This window comes from Bombus vancouverensis, chromosome 9 (assembly GCF_051014615.1).
Source record: "Bombus vancouverensis nearcticus chromosome 9, iyBomVanc1_principal, whole genome shotgun sequence".
Classification (NCBI taxonomy): Eukaryota; Metazoa; Arthropoda; class Insecta; order Hymenoptera; family Apidae; genus Bombus; species Bombus vancouverensis.
In genome coordinates this window covers 15,508,157-15,530,539 of record NC_134919.1, presented here as the reverse complement: position 1 = coordinate 15,530,539, position 22,383 = coordinate 15,508,157, and the positions used below count along the sequence as shown (strand labels likewise).

The following is a 22,383-nucleotide window of genomic DNA, read 5'->3' as shown; positions in this document are numbered from 1 at the left end:
TCTTTAATTTTAGGAATTTTTACAAATATGCCTATTGCTAACTGCAATTGTCGTTACTCTTAGCGCAAACTTTACAATAAACAAATTTATCGCACGCGTTCTAACAAGATAGTTTGCAATTTCTCATCATCGTATCACGTATCTAGTCCTGCAAAATTTCTTGCTTCCTCTCATGCAAATTTCTCCTCTTCGTCGAATAATCGAACGATCCACGTATATGCTTCGAATCGATAAACAAAATCTATATTGTGAAAAATCGACGTAAACGTCGATAACTGATAATGAGTCTCTCTTATGTTAAAATATTTCTAACAGAAAAGTAGGAAACCAGTTAGAAAAGAAAATGGGTTGGACTCGCGGTATCGCTGTCTATTTTCTCGAGCGCTGACACACACGCGAACAGAGCTAATCGTATCCGCTTCCTGTGAGTTTCGTAGCGAGCCACGTCCATTTGACGATAAACAAACAGAAATCGTTGCTCTCGAAATAATCTTCGCCGCGAAGCCACGCTTCCCTCTTCGACCGATTTTTTGACCAACAATCGTATATTTTCCTATTAAACAAACTGCACTTCGAATCTCGAACCAGGTCTAACCCCAACCTAACCCCGCATGACTCGGCGAGTTTCACGCTTAGAAATTATACGGCCTATCTGCGTGTTAACAAATTGCATAACTTCCATCTCTGCTTCCATCGAAACGAGTCCAAACGCACGGCGAATATCATGGAAACACGATGGAACGTGAATACGTGGCATATATTAGGTTGTCCGAAAAGTTTCTTTCATTTTATGAGGAAATAATAAACGTTTTTTCTTTTATATTATTTCATCGAATTACCTACGATCCATTTTGTTCTGTCGAGATAAACATCGCGAGATTTCACAGATTTGGTTTCACGTTTCTGTGGAGGTGCACCGTTTGAAAAAACACGTTTGCGAAAAAAAGACACTTATCGGACAACCCAATACACATATGGCGTTCACGACGATTTTCATTCAGAATTATTTTTGTTGGAAATGACAACGTGAGTTACAATAAACAGTAACCAGAAATTCTAGATACAATCGATAGATTTAAGATGTTATTTTGTTTTTATCCCTGGTCCATGTAAGAAAGTACAATAAAGGTTTTTCGACTCAGAACGGTGCGATAGATTTATCCAAAGAATAAAACAATAGCTATTATGATCCTACCTCTGGATACAGAAATAACAACAATTTTCATCAATCGCGTTTTATCATTTTATATTCCCGTCTAATCTATATCTCTGAATTTCATTTAGAAACTATTATTGCTTATAAGATACGATTATTATTTCTAAATCCAATCTGTACCTAATCTACGTATAAATCTGATTTATCCAATTTATAAGTTCGCATAGATACTCACAGTCTGTCGTTGATATAAACTCTATTGCAATAAACAAACGTTTACACGGATTCGGCAATTCCTTCCTCATATCTAATTATACTAACAGTCGTGTCGATTTATATAAATTATAGCCAGAGGAGGGACTTTGATTGCGTTAGGCCGCGAAGTCCTCGCGATATTACGACTAATCGATTACGCTTCATTCAAATAAAGGGGATTGCACTGGATGGGGAGAACAAAGGTGACCCGTAACGAAGCCTGACACTCGGCAATTAGCGACGGCGGATCGTTTTTTGATTTAATTGCTGTCGACTGCACAGGCGTAACCGTATTACGCGTTCACGAACCGGCTTTTACCTTTCCTGATCAAATAGAGTCATTCGTTGGACCTAATTTATGACAGAGCGTAGACGGTAGTCTTCCGGGATGTTAGGTTCAGGCAGGTAGAATTTATCGACAGGATAAATTACAGTTGAATCTGTTAGATGGACCATTTCTTAATCGAAAAATCCTTCTAACACGGGGCTAAAAAAAGGATCGATATGACAAACATGATCGGTGGAACGTTAATTGAAACGTTTAAATGGAATCTTCTCCGATAGTTATCAATCTCAAATTTTGTTTCTTTAATCGTTCAAATTTTTCCGATTGCACATTTTTGTAATTAAACTGTATTTCCCTCGTGATTAAACTTTTCTCTATGTTTGAAAGTTTTATCGGAAAGAGAACATTTTGATTACGAGGTATCATCGAATACGAATTTTAAACGATACACTATATTTGCAATTTTTTAAACCACTTTTCTGTCACTTTAGCGATAACGAAGATAGAACGAAGAAACCGACAAACAATGTTTAAGAGTTTAGGACGATATAAATTACGCTCCATTACGCAATACAGTGATTGGTCGTAGGTAAAATATTACATTGTCAATGGATTACGCAACCATAATACGCTCTTCGGCAACGTGTAATAAGCATTCGGAGTAACATGTAGTTACTCGTACACGATAGCACGGTTAATGATAATAGTATTGCTTCATTTTATTAATTAACGAGCAGTTTCGACGAAAACTATCTTTCCCGAGTGATGTAACCGATCGAACAATTTTGTTAGTAATTTGCGTCTATATAACAGACATTTTAAGCATCTCTGTAATTAAACCAGACGATCGATATATAATTTGGAAAATAATACTTTTCTGTTTTATTCCATTGTTTGGAATCCCATTGTTTCCACTAGAAACACTTGACAATATCGTAATATATATTAACGGCACGATAATAATTATTCTGATATTTTTTAATAATACTACACCTCAAACTTTTTAAACATTTTTCAAGAAATTAGAAGGATCATGCGATACATGTCCTTACGATGTCGTAATTTCCTTAATTGTAAATAATTCTGCGAACAAAGGAACAAAGACGCCCGATGGAAACTGCGATTGCAATTACTGTCTTTCTTTTTTTTTTTTTTAGCACTTAATTAGCGATATATTTGAAACTTGCCGCAATCCTTCTTTCGAGTGTTCCCACAAATCATCTGTTTCTCTAAATCAAACAATCACCGTTACATTTTCACGTGGATGTTTCCTTTCTTTAATTTTCTTTCAGCTGTTTTGTAAATAACGTCGTTCAGAATTGCTGGGAAGAAACCTGAGTCGCATTTGGAACGATAAAATTCTCCTCTCAATAAGATAGAAATTTATAGAGGTAACTACTCGCCTGTCATCGTTACGTAATCTCACTTTCAAAGAACCATTACTTTTCTTTCTTTTTCCTTAGTCGTACAAAAATTCGAGCTCCGTTTCGAGTCACAAACGGAACTAACACGTTGAAAGAACATTTTGCGATAAAATTTCCTTTATACGTGTCTTTCTTTTCATCATCGAACCATGAAAACGAGTAAAAATCGCAAGCAATCCAGAGTTAGCGTTTTTAATTCGAACATAAAACCATCCATTCTCGTGGCACGATCAATCACGTTCATGGTGTTGGTTCCTCGTTCGTTACGAGAATTTCTCTCTGCACGATTTTATTCCCTGTTGCATGGCTGATCTTCTTCTTGTACGGCGGCGAACAGCTTCAACCGCAAGGCTCGTTTATTAATAAACAGCTGGAACTCTGTTCGTTCCTTTTTTCAATGACTACGTACCCATGTCGGAGAGTACGAAACGTACACTCGGTATATTTTAGCTGCATGATTCAGCGGCCGGCGAAACGCGAGTCCCTCTGCCTGTCTCTCTTTCCAACCATCTTTCCTCTATATTTTTGATGTTCCACGCGGGCTGTCCGCATCGAATCTCGCGGTAAGGTGACGCGACAAAAGTTACCCCGCCGTGCGAAATTTTGCTCCGACTTTTACTCTCTCAAGACGGAATTCAAGATGCAAGATGGACGATTTTTTAACGACTATTTAATCCCACCCCCCCCCCTTTAATAAGAAAACCTAGAAATCAATTAACAAGCCGATTGAAAGTTCGTAGTATTCGTAATCTTACGAAACGGCAACCTACGTCGAACAATTTCTACTCGATTCGATCTTACGTCGATAACTTCCTTAACTTTCTTAATTATTCCCATCGATCATCTACCCCGTAAACACGATCTCACGACCATTCTAAATAACTCGAAGACCATGTATCACTGACTGCTAACTTATTAATAGAAAACGGCGAAACGCATTTCCAACCATACGAAATTATTCCGCCTCGTGATACTCCTATTTTGCCATCGCCATATCCTCGTTTCTTATTCTCACGTACTCCGCATTTTCTCGTTTACGCCTCTCGGGAGAGTTTAACAACCACGAAACAACAAATTATTACTGTTTACGCTCGAGTAGGTCGTACGCACGAGCTGCGTGAAAGTAGACAGGCTTTAAGGGCACCGTTGTCAGCGCCGCTGCCAGTACCGCTGGCAAATGCTTGGTGGTGGTGGTGACGAAGAGGAGGTTGATGGCGATGATGATGTTAATGCCGCAACCAGTGGTGCTGGAGTCTTTCTCTGGTCGTCTTCTTCCCTGGCGCATCGTTAAATTCGTCCGGATCGACGCCGCGACGTTCTATAATTCGCGCCTCTTTCCATTCTTTTCTCAGTGATTTTCTCTTCTCTTTCTTTTATTCCTTGCAACGATTATTACTCTTAATATATCGCGATCCTTAATTAGAACAATCGAGAGACGAGAAAATGAATGTAATTGTCGTATAGGTAATTTTAGTGACCTTGGTGCTTTGGATTTTTCAGTGACGAATTATTCATTGTCAGTATAGGTAATTAATACGTTTTCCAATTGTGTTTTCGATGAATATTATTTATAAAATAAAGCAGAGAGAATTGTTTGCATACGATATTTCATTAGTGCATTGATTGCTATAATAATAGATAATTGTAATAAGGAATATTCAGTGAGTCGGTAATAGTGTCAAAGTGAATTTGTGAATATTATTTCCTACAAACTATACCGGGTATATCATTCTCAAACACCATATTTTATGTCCTCTGTATAAATTAGTGTCGACGAGGACGTTTACCGAGGAGGACCCTTCGAATTTATATCGTTTACCAGTTGACACGTCGTTCAAAAGAATATTATTTTCTGCCACCTAAAATATCGATTCTCTACTTCCTATTAACTCTGCGATACTACACCCACGCGTAATGCTGTCAATACTATAGCGAAGAATCGTATACCGTAACGTGAACACGAGTAAGAGTAGAGTCGCTTGAAAAATGTAATTTTATTAACGTAACATTTACTAGCGATTGTACGAAACGTATAAAGCGTCTGGATTTAATATATCGAAACGAGATATCGTGGCATAACGCACGTTGCACTATGTCTGTCGATTTTTCACATCGATATTTAGTATGAAATATCATTGAAAGAATATTCGGAGAGTCGGATAAATTGTCCTATACGGTGGCATTAAATTCCAATTCACGGGCTGTCTATTAAACATTTGAAACAACCTTGACAGAAAGAAACTAATCAAATTTGAATATTTTCTTTCGTTTGGGATCTTAAGATACCTCGAGTAAAGAATCGAACATTTTAGGGTAGTTTCGCGTTAACGAGATGTAATTTACGTCCACTTTCCATTCACCTCGGTCGATTATCTCACGCACGAAATTCACTTTCACTCTTCCTTCTAAAAGAAACTCGATCACCTTCCCCATTCTAATCGACTCTTGCACCAACGGAATGTACTTGTGTGAAAAAAGCTGGCGATCAAAGGAAAGAGGTCAAGGAGTATAGCCGTACGTTATACCGCCACGTCGAAAATGTAAATGGTGGAAGATTTTTTGAAAAGATGAGAAATTAGGGGAATGAAAAGAAAACGGAGAACGATGTGGATCGCAACAAGGCCTCCCTGTTTACATTGCAGACGGGCCACCTGAGCGTTTTCGAGGGCAAGGACTGTGGTTCAGTGTCTCGGTGGCCGTGCTCGAGCGAAGTCGACGACGCGCGTACTTTGACAAGTGTGAGACGGCGCGCGTCTTCGGTGTCTCGCCACGTGAACAAACGGAAAAACGCGTTCCACCCCGCCGTTTCTAATTTCTGTGCCGTTTCTTTTTCCTTTTTTTTTTTTATCCTCTACGCGTGCCTCGGTGTTCCAGCCGTTAGAGATTTCTTTGGGAAACTTTTCGTTGATCGAGATCGTGGCTGTTGATGCACGTGTGCTCTAGGTACGTTGAGAATGATTTAATCGTTTGTTTTTTTTTTCTAATTTAGTAATTGATTTTACATTTGCATCTTTTTAATCTCTTTTGTGCTATATATTTGGTATTTCTACATTTCCATATAAACTCTACACGTGTTTATATATCGTGTTAGGTCGTCCGAAAAGTTTCTTTCGTTTTATAAGGAAATAATGGATGCACGATATTTTCCGTTTTATGTTATTTTATCGAATTGCGTATAATCCATTTTGTTCTATCAAAGTAAAGACCATAATATTCGACAGATTAGGTTTCGTATTTGTATAAAGATGCATCGTTGTAAAAGACGTACCTGTAAAAGACACTTTTCGGACAACCTAATATATATCGTGTTATAATATATATTTGTATTTTTGATTAAAAACAAACATAGAACATAACAGAGAGTACAGAAGAAATATATGGTTAATGAAAAATATTGTTTGCCTTTAAATAGGCATACTTGGTTGTTCGTGAGAATATTTATTTTATTATCTATTATCCATATGATAATAAAGTTTTATACGTTACATATTTGAAACACTCGTATTAGATATACGGACAATAATAATGGACAAAATGGCATTAGCGTGGGTTTGAAAAGGAATAATCGTCGACGGTTCACAGGAACTTTCAAAAACTCGCGGTCGCACGGTGATTCATCGTACGCTGGCACCGTAACTATAATTCGAGGTGCTGCACGCCTGCGTATTTTTTTTCCTTTTTTTGCCTGCCATAACTAAGGGAACGATTCATTCAACGGAGCAGGAACTACGGCCGATGCGTGCAGGGAATTCCTTCCTTCGTTCTTCGACGAGAAGGAGACGCGAGACGCGTGTCCACTCGGTTTTCCAGGGTTTTTGAATTCGTGGACAGCCGCGATTCGTATCGTTGATTATTTATTGCCACAGTACGATGTACGGTTAGCCTTTTGTTCTTTCTCGGTTCAAGTTCCCGGCGCCAATTACGCTGATTGCTCGCGTCTCGCGAATGACGAATCGCTCGCAGACTCCGGGCGCGAAATACAGATCGATTTGGCGATAGGTAGACGCGTGTTTCGCGTGTAACGCGAGTTACAAGTTTTTAGAGCTCGAGAAATGTTCTCGAGAAGGTTCTTGAGAATGTAGGCCTGAAACGAACAAGGATGGTTGATAGAGCTAGTCAAAAAACTCGTTTCCTTCGTCTGTCTTTCTATTTTATGAATTCCTCTGCACCGTAATTTGTCGACGAATAACAATTAGTCAGTGGACAAGTTAATAGCTGTAAGTCGTAAAAATGTAACAATCTTGAAGCTTAAATCGAAACATTAAACCGTGGAATTTTTTCGGAGCTTATTATTAGGAAATCTGAAGATGCGAAAATGCACATAATATGCAGAAACGTATAAAATTTCCAAAATATATTAGGTCGTCCGAAAAGTTTCTTTCGTCTTATAAGGAAATAAAATATGCACGACGTTTATTATTTTATCGAATTACGTATGATCCATTTTGTTCCATCGAAATAAAGATCACAACGTTCGACAGATTAGGTTTCATGTTTGTACAAAGATGCGTCGTTGTAAAAGACGTGTCTGTAAAAGAAAGATACTTTTCGGACAACCTGATAGTACTTTCAGCATATGAAAACAGTAGGTGAAGCAATTTTTCGCAATGGTTCCATTTCTTTAAGAATATTTGTCAACATACGAATTTGCATAAATATCAACAGTCTATTTATCATTCAAATACGTTTGACGAAGCGTGTCTGCAATTTTCCAGCAGACTTTCACCGTTCTACTGCTCTCGCGTTCGCCTGATCGCTTTCGCGTTCGCCTGATCGCTTTCGCGTAATATCAGCGTTATGTAGTTGATTTTATAATTGAATTATACGCAAATATTTTTCTCCAAACATCAAAACTTTCACTGGTTGGGAAAATAGCGGCATTGCAGTAAAATTCGTAATTGAAACGCAAATTCGTAAACTGCAGCAAAGTTTAAATAGAAATGTTCGATCGCTTTATTTAAGATCACCCAGTGTATACGCGAGTAAGGCAAGGGAACGCGTGTTTTAAAAGTGTATTCGGGCTTGTTGCTCGCTAACTTATCGTTTCACACACCAACACTCTGTCTGACTGCCTACTTAGCTTCGTCTGTCTCCTCTGCCTGTTCCCCCTTTCGTCCAGCACACGATAAAGAAACCGTATTGCTTCAATTTAGATGCTGCACCGTTACGTCTCGTTTCATTAATAGTAATTTACATCAACACTCACCGTTTACCAAACACTGCGATCATGCGGTTCGGGATCCATCCAGGCTGACCGTACGATCCGTTTCATGTTATTCAGTTGGTCGATTGGCGTTTCGAAACGATCGACTTGCGTCTGCATTTTCTTCTAACAAATTCCTTCTAAGAAATAAGAGGTCGACTTTCTGTAGAATTCGATATTTTTCGCTAACAATAATAGTCAACGAATATGTTGGGAATATTTCCTTCTACGTTCCCTATGCATTTTTAATTTCTTTTTTCATCGATGATAATTTTAGAATTTTTGTCAGAAGAATCGTTAGACGTTCCTTCGAATTCTTTGAAACTGAAAATTCCATTTAGATCGAGCGAAAAAATAAATAGCACTGTTGTGATATTCCAACGAGGAAAATAATCTTCGGAAAGTTTCTTTTCATCTGCATCGTAATTCGTTGAGATACTTTTCTTCGAGAATAAATAAAACGATAAATAGTAGCTGCCTCTGTAATATTCCGACAAGGAAACTTCTAATTTGGTTGAGGAAAATTTGAAAGCATTTGACGGTCGACCATTGTCTAAGAACTGAAAGTTCCCTGATATAGAAGAAGAAGAAGAAAGAGAAGAAGAAGAAGAAGAAGAAGAAGAAGAAGAAGACGAGACGCGTGTCAAACCTCGTTTCCATCGACGAACATACGGGTGTATGCGGGTTCAACCGTTCAGCCAATTTAGGCTAATTTCATAGCGCGATCGTTCATCGTGTTTCCGTCATATCCTTTTTCTCATAGAAACACACTTTTAACACACACGAGTAGGAATTCTCTGAAACCAGGATAAAAACCTCTTAAACTTTGTAAACATTTCAGAAGGACTTTAGAAACTTAGACGCGTAAGAGTTTCAAACTTTGTTATTAGATCCGGAAAAGTAAAGGGAAGAGAGACGTTTCGTAGAAAATTTTCAGAAACTACACGAGCGCGTGACGAGACATAATTGAGAAACAGGATGCGACTAAGTTCGAATTCAAATCGAAATCAAATATTCCGATACGTAATGTAATATCCGACGTATAAAGTATCGTTTTAACCGTTTGAGTCCCGGGGGTCATTGAAAAAATAAGGTCGAAAAATCCCGAACAGCGCTATAGCGCTTGTCTTAATCGATTGCGAAGAGAAACAAGCGGCTCAATAGCACTCGTCATATTTGTCACTTTATGAAATACATCTACAGGGTGGTTGGTAACTGGTGGTACAAGCGGAAAGGGGGTGATTCTACGCGAAAAAAGAAGTCGAAAATATAGAATACAAATTTAAAAATTTAAAAATTTAAAAATTTAAAAAATTAAAAAAGTGACGTCAATCGAGACAACGATCTACAGCGAGATCCGTTATAACGAGACGCGATAAAGTGCACGCGTACCGAACGAAAATTCAAAGTCGATTTTCTCGAAAACAAAGCCTCGAACGAAAAATTTTTATTCTATATTTTCGACTTCTTTTTTCGTGTAAAATCACCCCCTTTCCGCTTGTACCACCAGTTACCAACCACCCTGTATATGCGTAGTATTAGTTTATAAATATTTCGAGTTTTGGTCAATAAAAATTATTCGGAATATAACAATGAAATTCAAAATACCGTAAGTCGTCCGCAGTGTTCTCACGTACTGGGACTTTTCGATACAAAATCTAAACAGCGCTGCTTGGGACTCAAACGGTTAATTCTTCGCACTTCGAATTCTATTTCAATTTCGTTAGCAGCAGCTCCCAACGCTTTTAATTGTTTTATTTGAAATTTACTTTAACTAAAAAATAAGACAATTTAAGTAAATAAAGGAAGAAACAAATTCACTTAAATACCAATTTTATTCACACTATTGTCGTATTTTGTAATTTTTAACTGTATGATATATCTTGAAATAATTTCCAGGATGTAATCCTGCTTTTCTTTCGCACGTTTCACAAAAAAAGGTGGGACTGAAAGAAAACAAATATAAAACGACATAGGAGCGCAAAGGGTTAAGAAAGCAGAGCGAAAAAATTTTCCTGAAGATCGTCGCTAATTCTTCGTGTTCGAAATCTAATTTAGCGCAAGATTCCATAAAGTTTTGCAAGGAATCGAGGATCCATCTATTCTAATATCTCTCTATATAATCTAATCGACCCTTCTTCGTTCCTAGAATCGAATCTCGACGCCGACGTTGCCATTAATAGCGTTTGCGACGCGAAAATTTCCCTGGCCAAGGTCACTCGTCGCGATAGTTTGATATTTTTCGCGTTTGGGAACAAAGTCGTGACACGATCGCGCAGCTTGACAAAGAAAATTGCATGTTGTTCGATATGCCGAAGTTTCATCGAGCTTCCTCGTCGAAGAAGAAGAAATATAGTGTTTCCATTTGATGTACGTAGCTCGGAAGATTCGCCCTTCGAGAAGCAAGCGGAGGATTCGTATTTTCGAGGTCTGTAAGCGCATTAACTTGCGAGCTATGTATCGAGGGCGGGCTTTCTTTTTTCGCATGCAAGTGATTTCTCAAGTTGATGGGGATATTCTGGCCAGGATCGTGGAATATGATTATCGGGCAGCATAATGGAGATTGGTATCTGGTCGGTGTATCTGATGTGGTAGAAAGTTTCGCATACAATCGTTGAATTACGATTAGATTTTTTCAATCGATGTCTTGGAATGTTCTTAGCTTGGGAAAAAACGTAAGATAATAAAGAACGATGCGTGAAGACATTGTACTGGGAAACATCGATTAGCATTCGTTTATACGTTGCAAAATATTTCTATCATCTAACTCGGGTTCTCTTGCAAAATATCTTTCTTGTTTAATTAAAAAAAAAAAAAAAAAAAACAGTACTGCGTTTGGTATCGTATCAACTAAAATTTGCCATGCACCAACTTCCAAAATAATCGTCTGATCCGTTTCTTAAAACGCTAAAACGCCTAATATCGTAGCACGATCGAAATTCATCATTGCCCTCTTTTTACAATCTTCCATAAATCCGCCACTTAACTCCAAATCTCGTTCCTGATATTACCATACCTATTGAAGCTACCTTGCAAATGAACGATGCGTGAAGACATTGTACTGGGAAACATTGATTAGCAAATGCTTCTATCGTCCAACTTGAGTTCTCGCTACTGACGCGGAATCGATCGACGTTCTTTCTTCGCCACCTTGCAAAATATCTTTCTTGTTTAATTCCAAAAAACAGTACCGCGTTTGGTATCGTATCAATTAAAATTCGCCATCCACCACCTTCGTCTCAAGTAATCGTCTCATCCGTTTCTTAAAACGCTACCTAATATTACAGCAAGATCGAAATTCATCATTGCCCTCTTCTTACAATCTTTCATAAATCCGCCACTTAACTGCAAATCCCGTTCCCGATATTACCATACCAATTGAGGCTACCTTGCAAATTTCTACCCCCAATTTAAACTTTGAAATACCCTTTTCTAAGATCCTCATACGTACCACCTGAGCCGAAGAACCAGCGAAACGCCCATTTACGCGCACAATGACGCGTGTCTGAACGGTTTTCACAGCCGCACCCCCGCGCGGATCTCATCGAATTCTCGTCGAAATCCTGGACGCGGCCTCCCAGTAACTTCTAACGAGGCAAAAATGTCGAGATTACGTCTACGACGGAGGATTGATCGACAGTTCTATCGTCTGCAGCTTTGTTCGTCGAACGAAATCGAACGCGAGAATAACCGTAGGGGGTTGAGACACGTTGGGGTTTTCAGAGAAACCTCCACGGCCTGCTACCACTTTTGACGTTTTTGCGTCTCGCCAATGACACCTGCTCCAGACTTTATTAAATCCCCCGACCAGACGAAAATAAAGACCCAACCCCGTCCGAGCCAGACGATTCTCCTTCGTTTTCCTTTTCTTTTGGTTTCGGAGAAGGTGGCGAACGCCGCAGAACTCTGACGTGTTTGGTAAATGAGTTTCACGGTGAATATTAACGAGAGTCAGCGGGGAAATAAACGAGGGTGTAGAATTGATTTTTAGACGCTTTGGCTCTGATCGTTTCTTTCATAATAATAATTCAGGTTTGAAACAATTTCATCGAGGAACGATCATTTTCAATTAAGTAGTACGTGTTCTAGATCGATGACAAAGCTATTGGAACAAGATCAGAATCTTCGCGTATTTAAAAACGTTCTCTGTTCTATCAATTACGTTCTTAACTTTGGATTAAGTAAAGGTATTAACAAGATTCTTAGTCGCGAAATATCGAGTAGATAGAGGAATAATGTTTGGAAGAATTCGAGAAGTTACTTTATCATATCACAGAGATTCGTCTGCTCTCTTTTCGATTAGCGAGTATCGAAAGAGTTGCAGCAATATCGTTCATCGATGATGTAAGTATTAAAGAAAATATCAGTCATTGGCTGCAACAATCACATGACTCAAAAATCGCAATTTTATGCAATTTGAATATTCCAAATTGTTATGGTTTTTTGACGATGCAGCAAACTGCCCTCGCGTAGTGAATATTTCAAGTTCGCTTAGAAGACTCTACCAGAAAAAGTACACGGAACTCTACGATCTTTTTCTGTCCAAGTACGAAAACTAGAAATTTTGCGTTATGTCATTGTCACTTTGCAAATGAACGATATGTTAATATTGCGTGAACGGGTGGTTCGCTTTGTTACGTAACAGAGGCAAGTACGCGTTTTATTAATCAAGCGTGATAAGTTCGGTAATATGTTTACGAATATTTGAACAGTAAAATTTCGTTTAAATAAATGGAATTTCGTTGTACCTCTAATTTTAGCTGCATTACGTAATCCATGCAACAGTATGACAACTTCATTTCGGTATGTGAAAATCGGTTATGTACACGGTGTTAAAAAGGGAAAAAATAGAAAAGAATAATTTTGGAGACGCGTAGTACGTGATACAGATATTATAGTTCGGGTTATTGAACAATTAAAATACATTAATCGCTCGATCGTTTAAATTATAAAATTCATTTTATCGGTATGTCAATTACAAAGTAATATTTATTTAATACAACGTCTATCGAATAATCACCAAAAATTGTCACTAAATCAACGAATAATTTATTATAATTTAACCATCGTGGTTTTCTTCTTCTAGTTGTAAGTCCCTGTGAATTATTCATTCTTTCCTTGCGCAAAGCACGTTGGTGTTACATCGAACGCGTTCGTCGTAGGCTTTCTTATAACTGTCTGATGTCATCAGCGTGGATCGTTCGGACGATTTCGCAAGTCGATTTTAATCGAGACCAATCAGGGCAATGACTGCAACTACCAATGAACGATTACATTCAGCTGTTTCATGGGAACGCGCCTGCCCTCCGCAAAAAGAATCGTCGATCTTCGCATCGTAACATCATTTATCGAAGTAATTAAAACATTCCAATTTCGTCAATTAAGTCCACGAGGCTGGAAGTAAATTTCGTTTTTGAAATTTAATCAAATTCCGAAGGTTTAAACGATCGAGAGAAGTTACTGAAGGTATTAAAAATATCGAACACTGAAAAAATACAGATATTCAAATATTCCAAAAATACTTGTCGCATCAAAATGTGTTGTTATTTCTGTATTTAGAGGTAGGATCGCAATATTTTATTCTTTGGATGAATCTATCACGTCGTTCTGAGCCGAAAAACCTTTATTTCACTTTCTTAAATGGACTAGGGATAAAAACAAAAAATTATCGACTATATCTAGAACTATCTTCCAGTTACTATTTTCTGTAACTAGCGCATCTGCACATGGATGGCGAGCTCGAACCTTGTCATTTTCAACAAAATGTTTATTCTTTTCTATTTTTCAATATTCTCACGAATCAACGCTTTGTCTCTATTCTCTTCAAAGAAATATTCCTCTCTTTTTATCGAGATTTTAACACCCTTACAAAGGACGCGCGATACGTGTTACACCTGGCACCTGTCAAGTATCGAACGATACGAAAGAATTGAAAAAAATCACGCGTACCAGTAGATCCTGCTATAATAGAAGTCTGCATTTAATATATCGAAAGGAGAAATTGTGGCATAACGCACGTTCCACTATGTTTGTCGATTTTTCACATCGATATTTAGTATGAAATATCATTGAAAGAATATTTAGAGAGTCGGATAAATTGTCCTATACTGTGGCATTAAATTCCAATTCACGGGCTGTCTAGTAAACATTTGAAACAACCTTGACAGAAAGAAACTAATCAAATTTGAGTATTTTCTTTCGTTTCGGATCTCAAGATACCTCGAGTAAAGAATCGAACATTTTAGGGTAGTTTCGCGTTAACGAGATGTAATTTACGTCCACTTTCCATTCACCTCGGTCGATTATCTCACGCACGAAATTCACTTTCACTCTTCCTTCTAAAAGATCAACATCTGTCAAGCATCGAACGATACAAAAGAATTGAAAAAATCACGCGTACGAGTAAAGTAACGAAAAGATGATCGCGTTCGAGTTTTACGACTGAAAGGTCGGTTTATGTCCCAACAGCGCGATGTAACAGAACCGTTGCAGCCCCCAAGGGGTCAAGGCGAGCCCATGAATGTCGATGGCTTGATTAAAGCCGCGGAATTTCAACTTTTGGCCATTATGAATTTTCAATGTGACGCTGCTCGTAAATTAGTGTCCGTTGCGGACACGTAGGGTTCCAGTCCCTAGAGCGCAAAACGAGTAGAATGGAAAGAAAAAAATGTGGCAGATTGATATTACCGGACAGGACAGCACTCTGGAGATGCGTTCGAATCCCCGGGGACACATGATCGATCGGGCAGATTAATGGTAAATGTAACGCGTGTTATTGACGGATGAATTCGGTTCGTTTCGATCGCTGTTTCTCGTATTTGCATTCGAATCTCGGATCTGTAGGTTAACTATTAGCCGTATTCTCTTGCGCAAGAAATAATTTGGATTTTTCTGTGTTTATGAGAAATTCGAAGGCACAGATACACATCGAATACGAATAATATGGGAAACTGTATGTAGCGGCACATGAGTTAGAAGACAGTTCAATTCGTGTTGTTATTTTGCCGCGGGACATTGGCACCGCCTTGACGCACGAAACGTAACGATAAATAAATTCCGGGCAAAACAATGTCGCCGCTACGTGTTATCGTCGATCAAAGACGAATTCGAATTTTCCGACTCTCCCCCGATGAATATAAATAAACAGACGCGATCGCGAGCGAATCAGTTATTAACGGAGTTACAGTCAGTTATCAACCAGTTATCAACGAATTATCATCGATCTAATTAACGAGTGATTAGCGATCCTATTTTACGACTTGTACACTGTACGAGCGTCTCAGCCAATATAGTCTGTATACTAATTTATTATTTTAAATATATTCGACGATTTCAACAACAAGCAATAACATTTAATAAATCTCGCAACATCAAACATCCTACACAAGTCTTCTACATGTATAAAGTAAGGGTCAATAACACAGACGAAAAACATGTCAAAGATTTAGCAAGAATAGGAAATACGATATTTTGGAAAATAGCATAGTCGTGAAGCATAGGAGAACGAAGATGTAAGGAAGATTGGAAGTTAAGGATAAAGCTGTTTGATAATTTAGTTAGGAGCGTTTTTCTCTTTTTACAAACGAGCATCCGACGATAGAAAAGATTCAGCGAGCCACGTATCGCTGGAATCAAAAGAGGAGAGAAAAATTCGCAATAAAAACAGGCGCGAGAGCAGCAAAATACGAAGAGAAGTTAGGAAGCACCGAGAAAGATTCAACCAGGTGGAAATGCAAGAGGATACTAGTGAAACGAAAGATAGCTATATGAAAGTAGAAAGAGAAAAGTAGAAAGAGATTTTTAGAGCTAAGAGAATGATCAGGTACAGAGATGATCACGTAAAGAGAATAGAAAATGGAGAGGAAATCTGGGAAGAGCGAAGAGCTAAGGATATGAAACAAGGAGGAAGAGAGACAGACACGAAGAAATCAAAATAAGCAGAAGAAGTTAGAGGAATAGAAATGAATTAAAAGCAAGAGCGAGATTTCGATGATTAAGGGAATGTAGATATTGGGAAGAATGCAAAGAAGAATGTAAATTATGTGGTGAGATGAAAGTGGAAAGGTGTGACAAGAAAGTGCGGAATAACGAGAAATAAAGATTCAAATTGGGTAGAAGTAGTAAGCGCAAGTGGAAAAGTAAGCCTGGCAAGGTCAAATGAAATTATATGGAAAAGGAAGAGCGAAGAATTGGCTAGAAGAGAAGAAATATCAGATGAACGAAGAGTAGAAAGGAGAAAGGTAAAAAAGAAATAGACAGAAGAAATAGATTGATAGGGGTAGATAGGAATAGAATAGAAAAAAGATATTGTACAAAGTATAGAGGAGTGATAAGAGCGGTGATAGTAGAATCTAGAGCGGAGGTTTGAAAATAATTTAGAGTAGAAAAGAAAAAGTGATAAAAAAAGTGAGATTAAAGTTAGAAAGAGAGAAAGAGAGAGACTGGAAGTGACCGAAATAGATTCGATATAGATAAATATCGTACAGATATACTGTACAACCAATTGTTAAATAACAAAGTACTATTATTATTATTATTATTATTATTATTATTATTATTATTGTTATTGTACCTATGGTTTGGTTTAACAAGTATAAATGTCAGTATCTATGAAGTTGAGATATTAATAATTCTAAAGATACGTTCTCTTTACGGTTTTGCTATTTTTTTATCAGAATTATATACGAGAAATTCCAAAACGAAGGATATTAAAATTTGAATGTTAAGAATCTTCCGACTTGAGATCTTTCACCTGGCGTAATTGAAATATTTGCGATATCCAGGATGGTTAAAATTCTTATCGGTGGAAAATCGAATAAAGTGGTTGTTCTGAATTTAGAATTCCCTTAATCGCATCTCGACCGCGTAACCCCCGATATCTAACGGATATGCAGTATAATTTACCGCATTGTTGGCAAGGTTTTCACGGAAGAATTTGCTCGGTGTTGTCAGCTAGGCCTGTCCCCTCGTACTCGATCCACCATGAAGTGTAGTGAATTGAATTTAGAGACCGAAAAGCTCAGTCAAGGAGCATCGAGTGGCTATGGATAAAGGTAAACCACGTTAAACGTGAATTTACAATAAATGTGGCCCGTGTGTGGGGGAGCTTGCGACCGTGGAAAATTCAATTTCACGGGAATTTTAGTCGAAAGCGTTATACGGAAATTGAACGTGTTTCGTTGCAAAAATTAAACGTTTTTCGATAAATATTTCGCGTTATCGATCTGAAATTTACTTGTCAATGTTGTCCTCTTTTATGTTTTGCCTCTTCAGTTCTCCACTCCTTCGATTTTCTAATCTCATTCGTCTGGTTGTTCATTTCAATCCAAGTCCTACCAGTTCTACAATTTTCTAACTCTCTGATCTTCTAGTCTTTCAATTAATTCTGCAAGCACCTAATCGTTCAGTTTCCTAATTCTAATCCTCTAGCCTCTAGTCCTTCGATTCTCCGATTTTCATGTGAACATATCCTGTATTATTAAAGGTCATCGGTGTCAAGTTCTTTAACATTCGTCATTTTCTCCCGATTTCTTTCGATCCCTTTCGTGCAAACGATTCGATTACGTTTAATTCGACCTCGTAAATCCAAAGCTCGCGAAACAAGCGTCGTCCAGCGTTGAACGACGACGCTATAAACCGTCGCTTTAGCGCAACTTACGATTTAAATCCTCGGGGCCGGACTGAAACCGATGAAATATCGCTGCAAATTACCGACAAATTTGACGCCAGAAAATTTCGACCCTCACGGCGATGCAAATAATTCCGGAGAAATTTTACGGTGATTGAGACATACATTGTGAAATTTTTTTTCAAAATAATCCGGCTGACTTCATTCTCTCTTTCTCTCTCTCTCCCTCCCTCTATCTCTCTCTCTTATTCGTTCTTTTCTTACGATTTATGATAGTAATAAATTTACGCTGTAATGAATATTCATGAGAATGTGGGTGTTCCTTTTTGTTACAGATTACGTAGTTTCGTGGTGCGTGACAATTTTGTGTCCGATTGGTTTATGTTTATATGCTCAGTGGAGAAAATAAGGTGCAATTAAAGTTTCACGGTTTGCATCGATTAATCATCGCGTTCGTGGCTAAGCGGCGTTGAATCTTGATGACTAATATGACAAGAAGATGACGTCATTGGTTCAGAGGGATTTGGCGCCAACACGGAAGAGGGAATCCACCAGCAGTAATGCTTCCAGTTACTTGATGGTGAGTGAGAATAAATCTTTTCCAAGTATATTTTAGTACCTGACATAAATTTTAGTAGTAGCTATATTCGATTATTCTCTGAATTACTTGTATACAAAAGTAGACGATTGTCCAAAGAAATTTTAATAAGCCATCGATGCCGAGGACGTAAGTCTTTGGTGTAAAAATATACATATTAATTGGCGAATAATTATGAAGATAACTTTATTCAACGAATAACCGGTTTCTTCTTCTATGATGATCTAAATGTAAATTGCACGCATACAACATTCCGTGTCATAATATCTTTTTTTTAAAAAATACGCTTACATGGCGTTTTGATATAGTTCACAGCTAGTTTCTTCTTCAATATGATCGATAATTGATTGAATAGTTTAACAAAATTTAACAACAGATATTAGCCCATGAAATGTAAATTTCGAACAAGTGACGTTTCAAAAATACTCCAGCTTAAAAGAACCACGTTTAAACACGCATACATATGCTAAACATATATAAGACATCAATATTCAAATCTCGAGCTTCGTCCAATCTCTGCAAACTATTGCAACGTAGAAAGCATCGTACCATGTAACCCGAATCACCCCCCAAAAACGTGGCTCTATCAACTCCAATCCCATGGAAATACTCTCAGCATAGATTCTCCCTACTATAGTGTTCGTAATCTTCGGGAGAAATTTCTCGTTGCTTTCCCGGTGCTATCGTTGTCCAAATAATTCGTGATATCAGCAACCCCCATTCTTATCGCGCCTGCGATGTCCAAGGCTGGCTCTAGATCTGGTCGCGTCACGAGTATCGTGTAGTCGCGACAATAACGAGGCGACGATCTCGAAAACTGGAAACGTACTGTGGCGCCTTCCACGACGTCTACGTTTGACCATGAGGAGCGTCGTGACGCGTAGGGTGCGCGTTATCGTTTGTCAAATGTGTTAGGCCGATGGAAAAGTTTCGCGAAACATCCCTGAACTTCCTCGTCGCCGCCTTTCCTTTGATTATCCGAGCGTGTGCCACGTGTCCCTTCCTGTTGACGCGATTTCTCCGTGGAATTTTTATGAGCCTGGAATTCGGATTATTTTCGGGTTGTTTTAATTTTTTTAGCGTTTGCCGTAGAGCAACGATAGTAGAAGTCGATAAAGAAACGATGATTATGATTTCCGTGATCGTTATTAATGTACTCTTTAGAAATCTTTTTATTTGTTAAATACCTTTTTAAAAAGTATTAGATTATTCTTATCGCGGCTATTCATGTTTATCTTTTCTATTGTCCGTTGAATTTTTATGAGTCTGAAATGTAAATTACCTTACGCGCTGTTTTAATTGCGCAGGAATTTACGTTTGCATTTAAACTACATTTTTATGGAATTTTTCTTCACTTCGTAGACACTTTTCTTCGATAGTTACAGTACGTTGTTAGATTATTCTTGTTGCGATATTTATGCTTATTCTTCTATCTCTCTATATTTTTGTTTATCGTATATTCAGTTCGCTATCCCCTTTAGGATCCGTAACAGAGGGGATGAAAAATGAAACAATGGAATAGCATTGTTCTACCATCTTCGTATTCCTTATTTATTTATCTTTTTTATTCTCGCACTTGAATTCTTCACGTATTTCCCTGATAAAACTGACATGATGAAAATAAATAAATAAATAAATAATTCATTTCAACAAGAGTGCACTTCCACACTTTTACTAATTTCAAACCCCAAAAGACTCTACGTCAACGATCACAATGTACCTACTTCGTAATTTACAAACATGTTACACTTTTTCAACTGTTCTATAAAATTTCGTTGCACATATTCACTTCAAATCACCCTAAAATACTACCCATCCTCCAGCCGCTATTTCCACCCCCCCCCCTGTTACTTACTCTCCGGCCAAATTACTCTATTCCACGTCACCTCCACTTCTTCCCTCCCTTGCAAAAACTCTCTAACATCGCCATTTTCACCGCGTGCAAACCATTCTCTCGCGCGTTTCCCATTAATGGGACGCATCTTTTCTTTCGGACTAAGCGCCCCCTATCTCGCGCGCTCGAGTTCGCTTCCGGCGAGCATTTTTCGGTATTGAACCGGCGCTGCGTGGTCGGAATTTTATAAACGGCGGGGAAAATATATCCGGGACGAGGAAAAGCGCGCTGGGGGTTGGATGGCTGGAAAGGTATGCAAAGGGGCAAAAAGTGAAGCATCGCGACGTCGGTGGCGGTGGCCTCGATGGGGTCGACAAGGAGAAACGCAAAGTCGGCGAAATCCTATTTAATGCAAATTTTCTCATGCACCAGAGCGATATCTCGTCGTTGTAAAATTAATGTTCCCGATGTTTCCTTTTCATTTCCGCCACTGTCGCCCCGCCGCGATCCTCGAAACATGATGGATGGCCAAAAATCTCGCCCCAGGTCGATTTACAGGCTCCTTTGTTTCGAATTCTCCTAGTAGCAGCGCAATCGTTTAGATTACCTTGGATAAATAGAAGATGTGGTAGACGATCTTTTCCTATTCTCTTTTCTTTTTTCCCTCTTTTTCTATTTGCTGCGAAGAAGTTTATTGATAGATTCCGAACTTTTATGGACTTACAGGTAATTTGGAGATGCAAAGATGCGCGACATGTAAAATTGTATAAAATATCAAAATCGTAGGGCTTCTGTCAATATTTAGTAGATGAAACAATTTTCTATTCAAACTTCGTTTCCGTCTTCGTAAAAATATGAATTTGTATAAATATCCGCGTTCTATTTGTCAACGTTATTTCAGAGTTTTATACGATGATTTGTAGGAAGCGAATGTTCCATACGTCGACTGCCATCAAACTTGTCGATGAAGAAAAGAAAAGAAAATCGTGTACGATTTGTTAATACAAATGTAATTCAGTTTATGGTTATCGAAGTACAACGTGAATTTTTTCGATCGATCATCCGAAAGGTGCAATTAGACTTGGCCCCTGGAAGGATGTCCGTGACAACCGCGTTTCAGGGTAGAGGCAATTAGGTGAAATTTGAATGGGTCTAGCTATCTGGACGATTATGCTTGAGCACGAAGTCCATCCCCGCGTCTTTCGCCCTTATGGGGATTGTTACGTCCCCGGGCAGCTTAAAAACGCTTTAACTTGCCGCACGGATAAGAACAGATGGTTCTGCTGTCCCCACGGAAACATACAAGCCATGCGAGTTAATGCTCGCTGGAATATTCAAAGGTAGTCACGGAATCACTATTTTTCACGGAGAGTCGCCTTCCAGTACGCATTAAAGAAATGCGCCATTTTTCTCCTTTTTTTTTCTTTTTTTGACGGCCGTATTTAAAATACGATAACAAAACTTACAGTGGGATATTGGAATTTTCTCAAACCGTAATCCACCTCTACTTGTCCGTACATTATTTGTGAAAAAATTCTACCTCTTTTGAATATTAGATTCTCTCTCTTGCATGTTAGAATCTGAAGATTCTGTCGAGCTGAGAACAGGTTCATAGACACGTAATCTGATTTATCTGAAAAATCCGATCGATAAATTCCTCTACGTTCAACGTTATATTTCATTTTCCTGATGGCGAGGTTGGCTCTATGAACGACGAAGGGGGGCTAAAACGATTTCCAAAGCTCAGAGGAAGGCTTAATCCGATGATTAATTCAATTAACGGCGACTGCACGATCGATCTGGCACTGCACGGTTTCAGAGATCGGCAGACAGGACCTTAAGCTTCATTTGCATACCGGTTGATTCTCGAGCTGCGGCGGAAGCCTGTTTCGTCCTTGAGGCCGTAGTTTTCCATTAAAAGCGCCGTACATGGTGTCTTGCAACGATTTATTGCCGGACATTAGGAAAATAAGCAACGAACGCTATAAAAATATAAGAA

The 22,383-nt window shown here is 38.4% G+C and overlaps 2 protein-coding genes across 5 annotated transcripts in view; one reads left to right on the top strand and one right to left on the bottom strand.

Annotated features, from left to right (window-relative positions):
- Positions 1–22,383, top strand: part of spri (Src homology 2 domain-containing protein sprint) — a 211,550-nt gene that overhangs the window by 46,096 nt on the left and 143,071 nt on the right. For 2 of the 4 annotated variants that reach the window (XM_076621649.1, XM_076621648.1), the window contains exon 2: positions 18,288–18,532. In XM_076621649.1, coding sequence (XP_076477764.1) covers positions 18,452–18,532 — 81 coding nt within the window. In that variant the 5' untranslated portion in view covers positions 18,288–18,451. Of the gene's footprint in view, positions 1–5,149; positions 6,065–13,397; positions 16,565–18,287; positions 18,533–22,383 lie in introns of those variants that run through there. The other 2 variants (XM_033338010.2, XM_033338008.2) reach the window with 2 other exon arrangements.
- Obp5 (odorant binding protein 5) overlaps positions 1–22,383 on the bottom strand; it is a 77,062-nt gene that overhangs the window by 9,189 nt on the left and 45,490 nt on the right. The window lies entirely within an intron of this gene.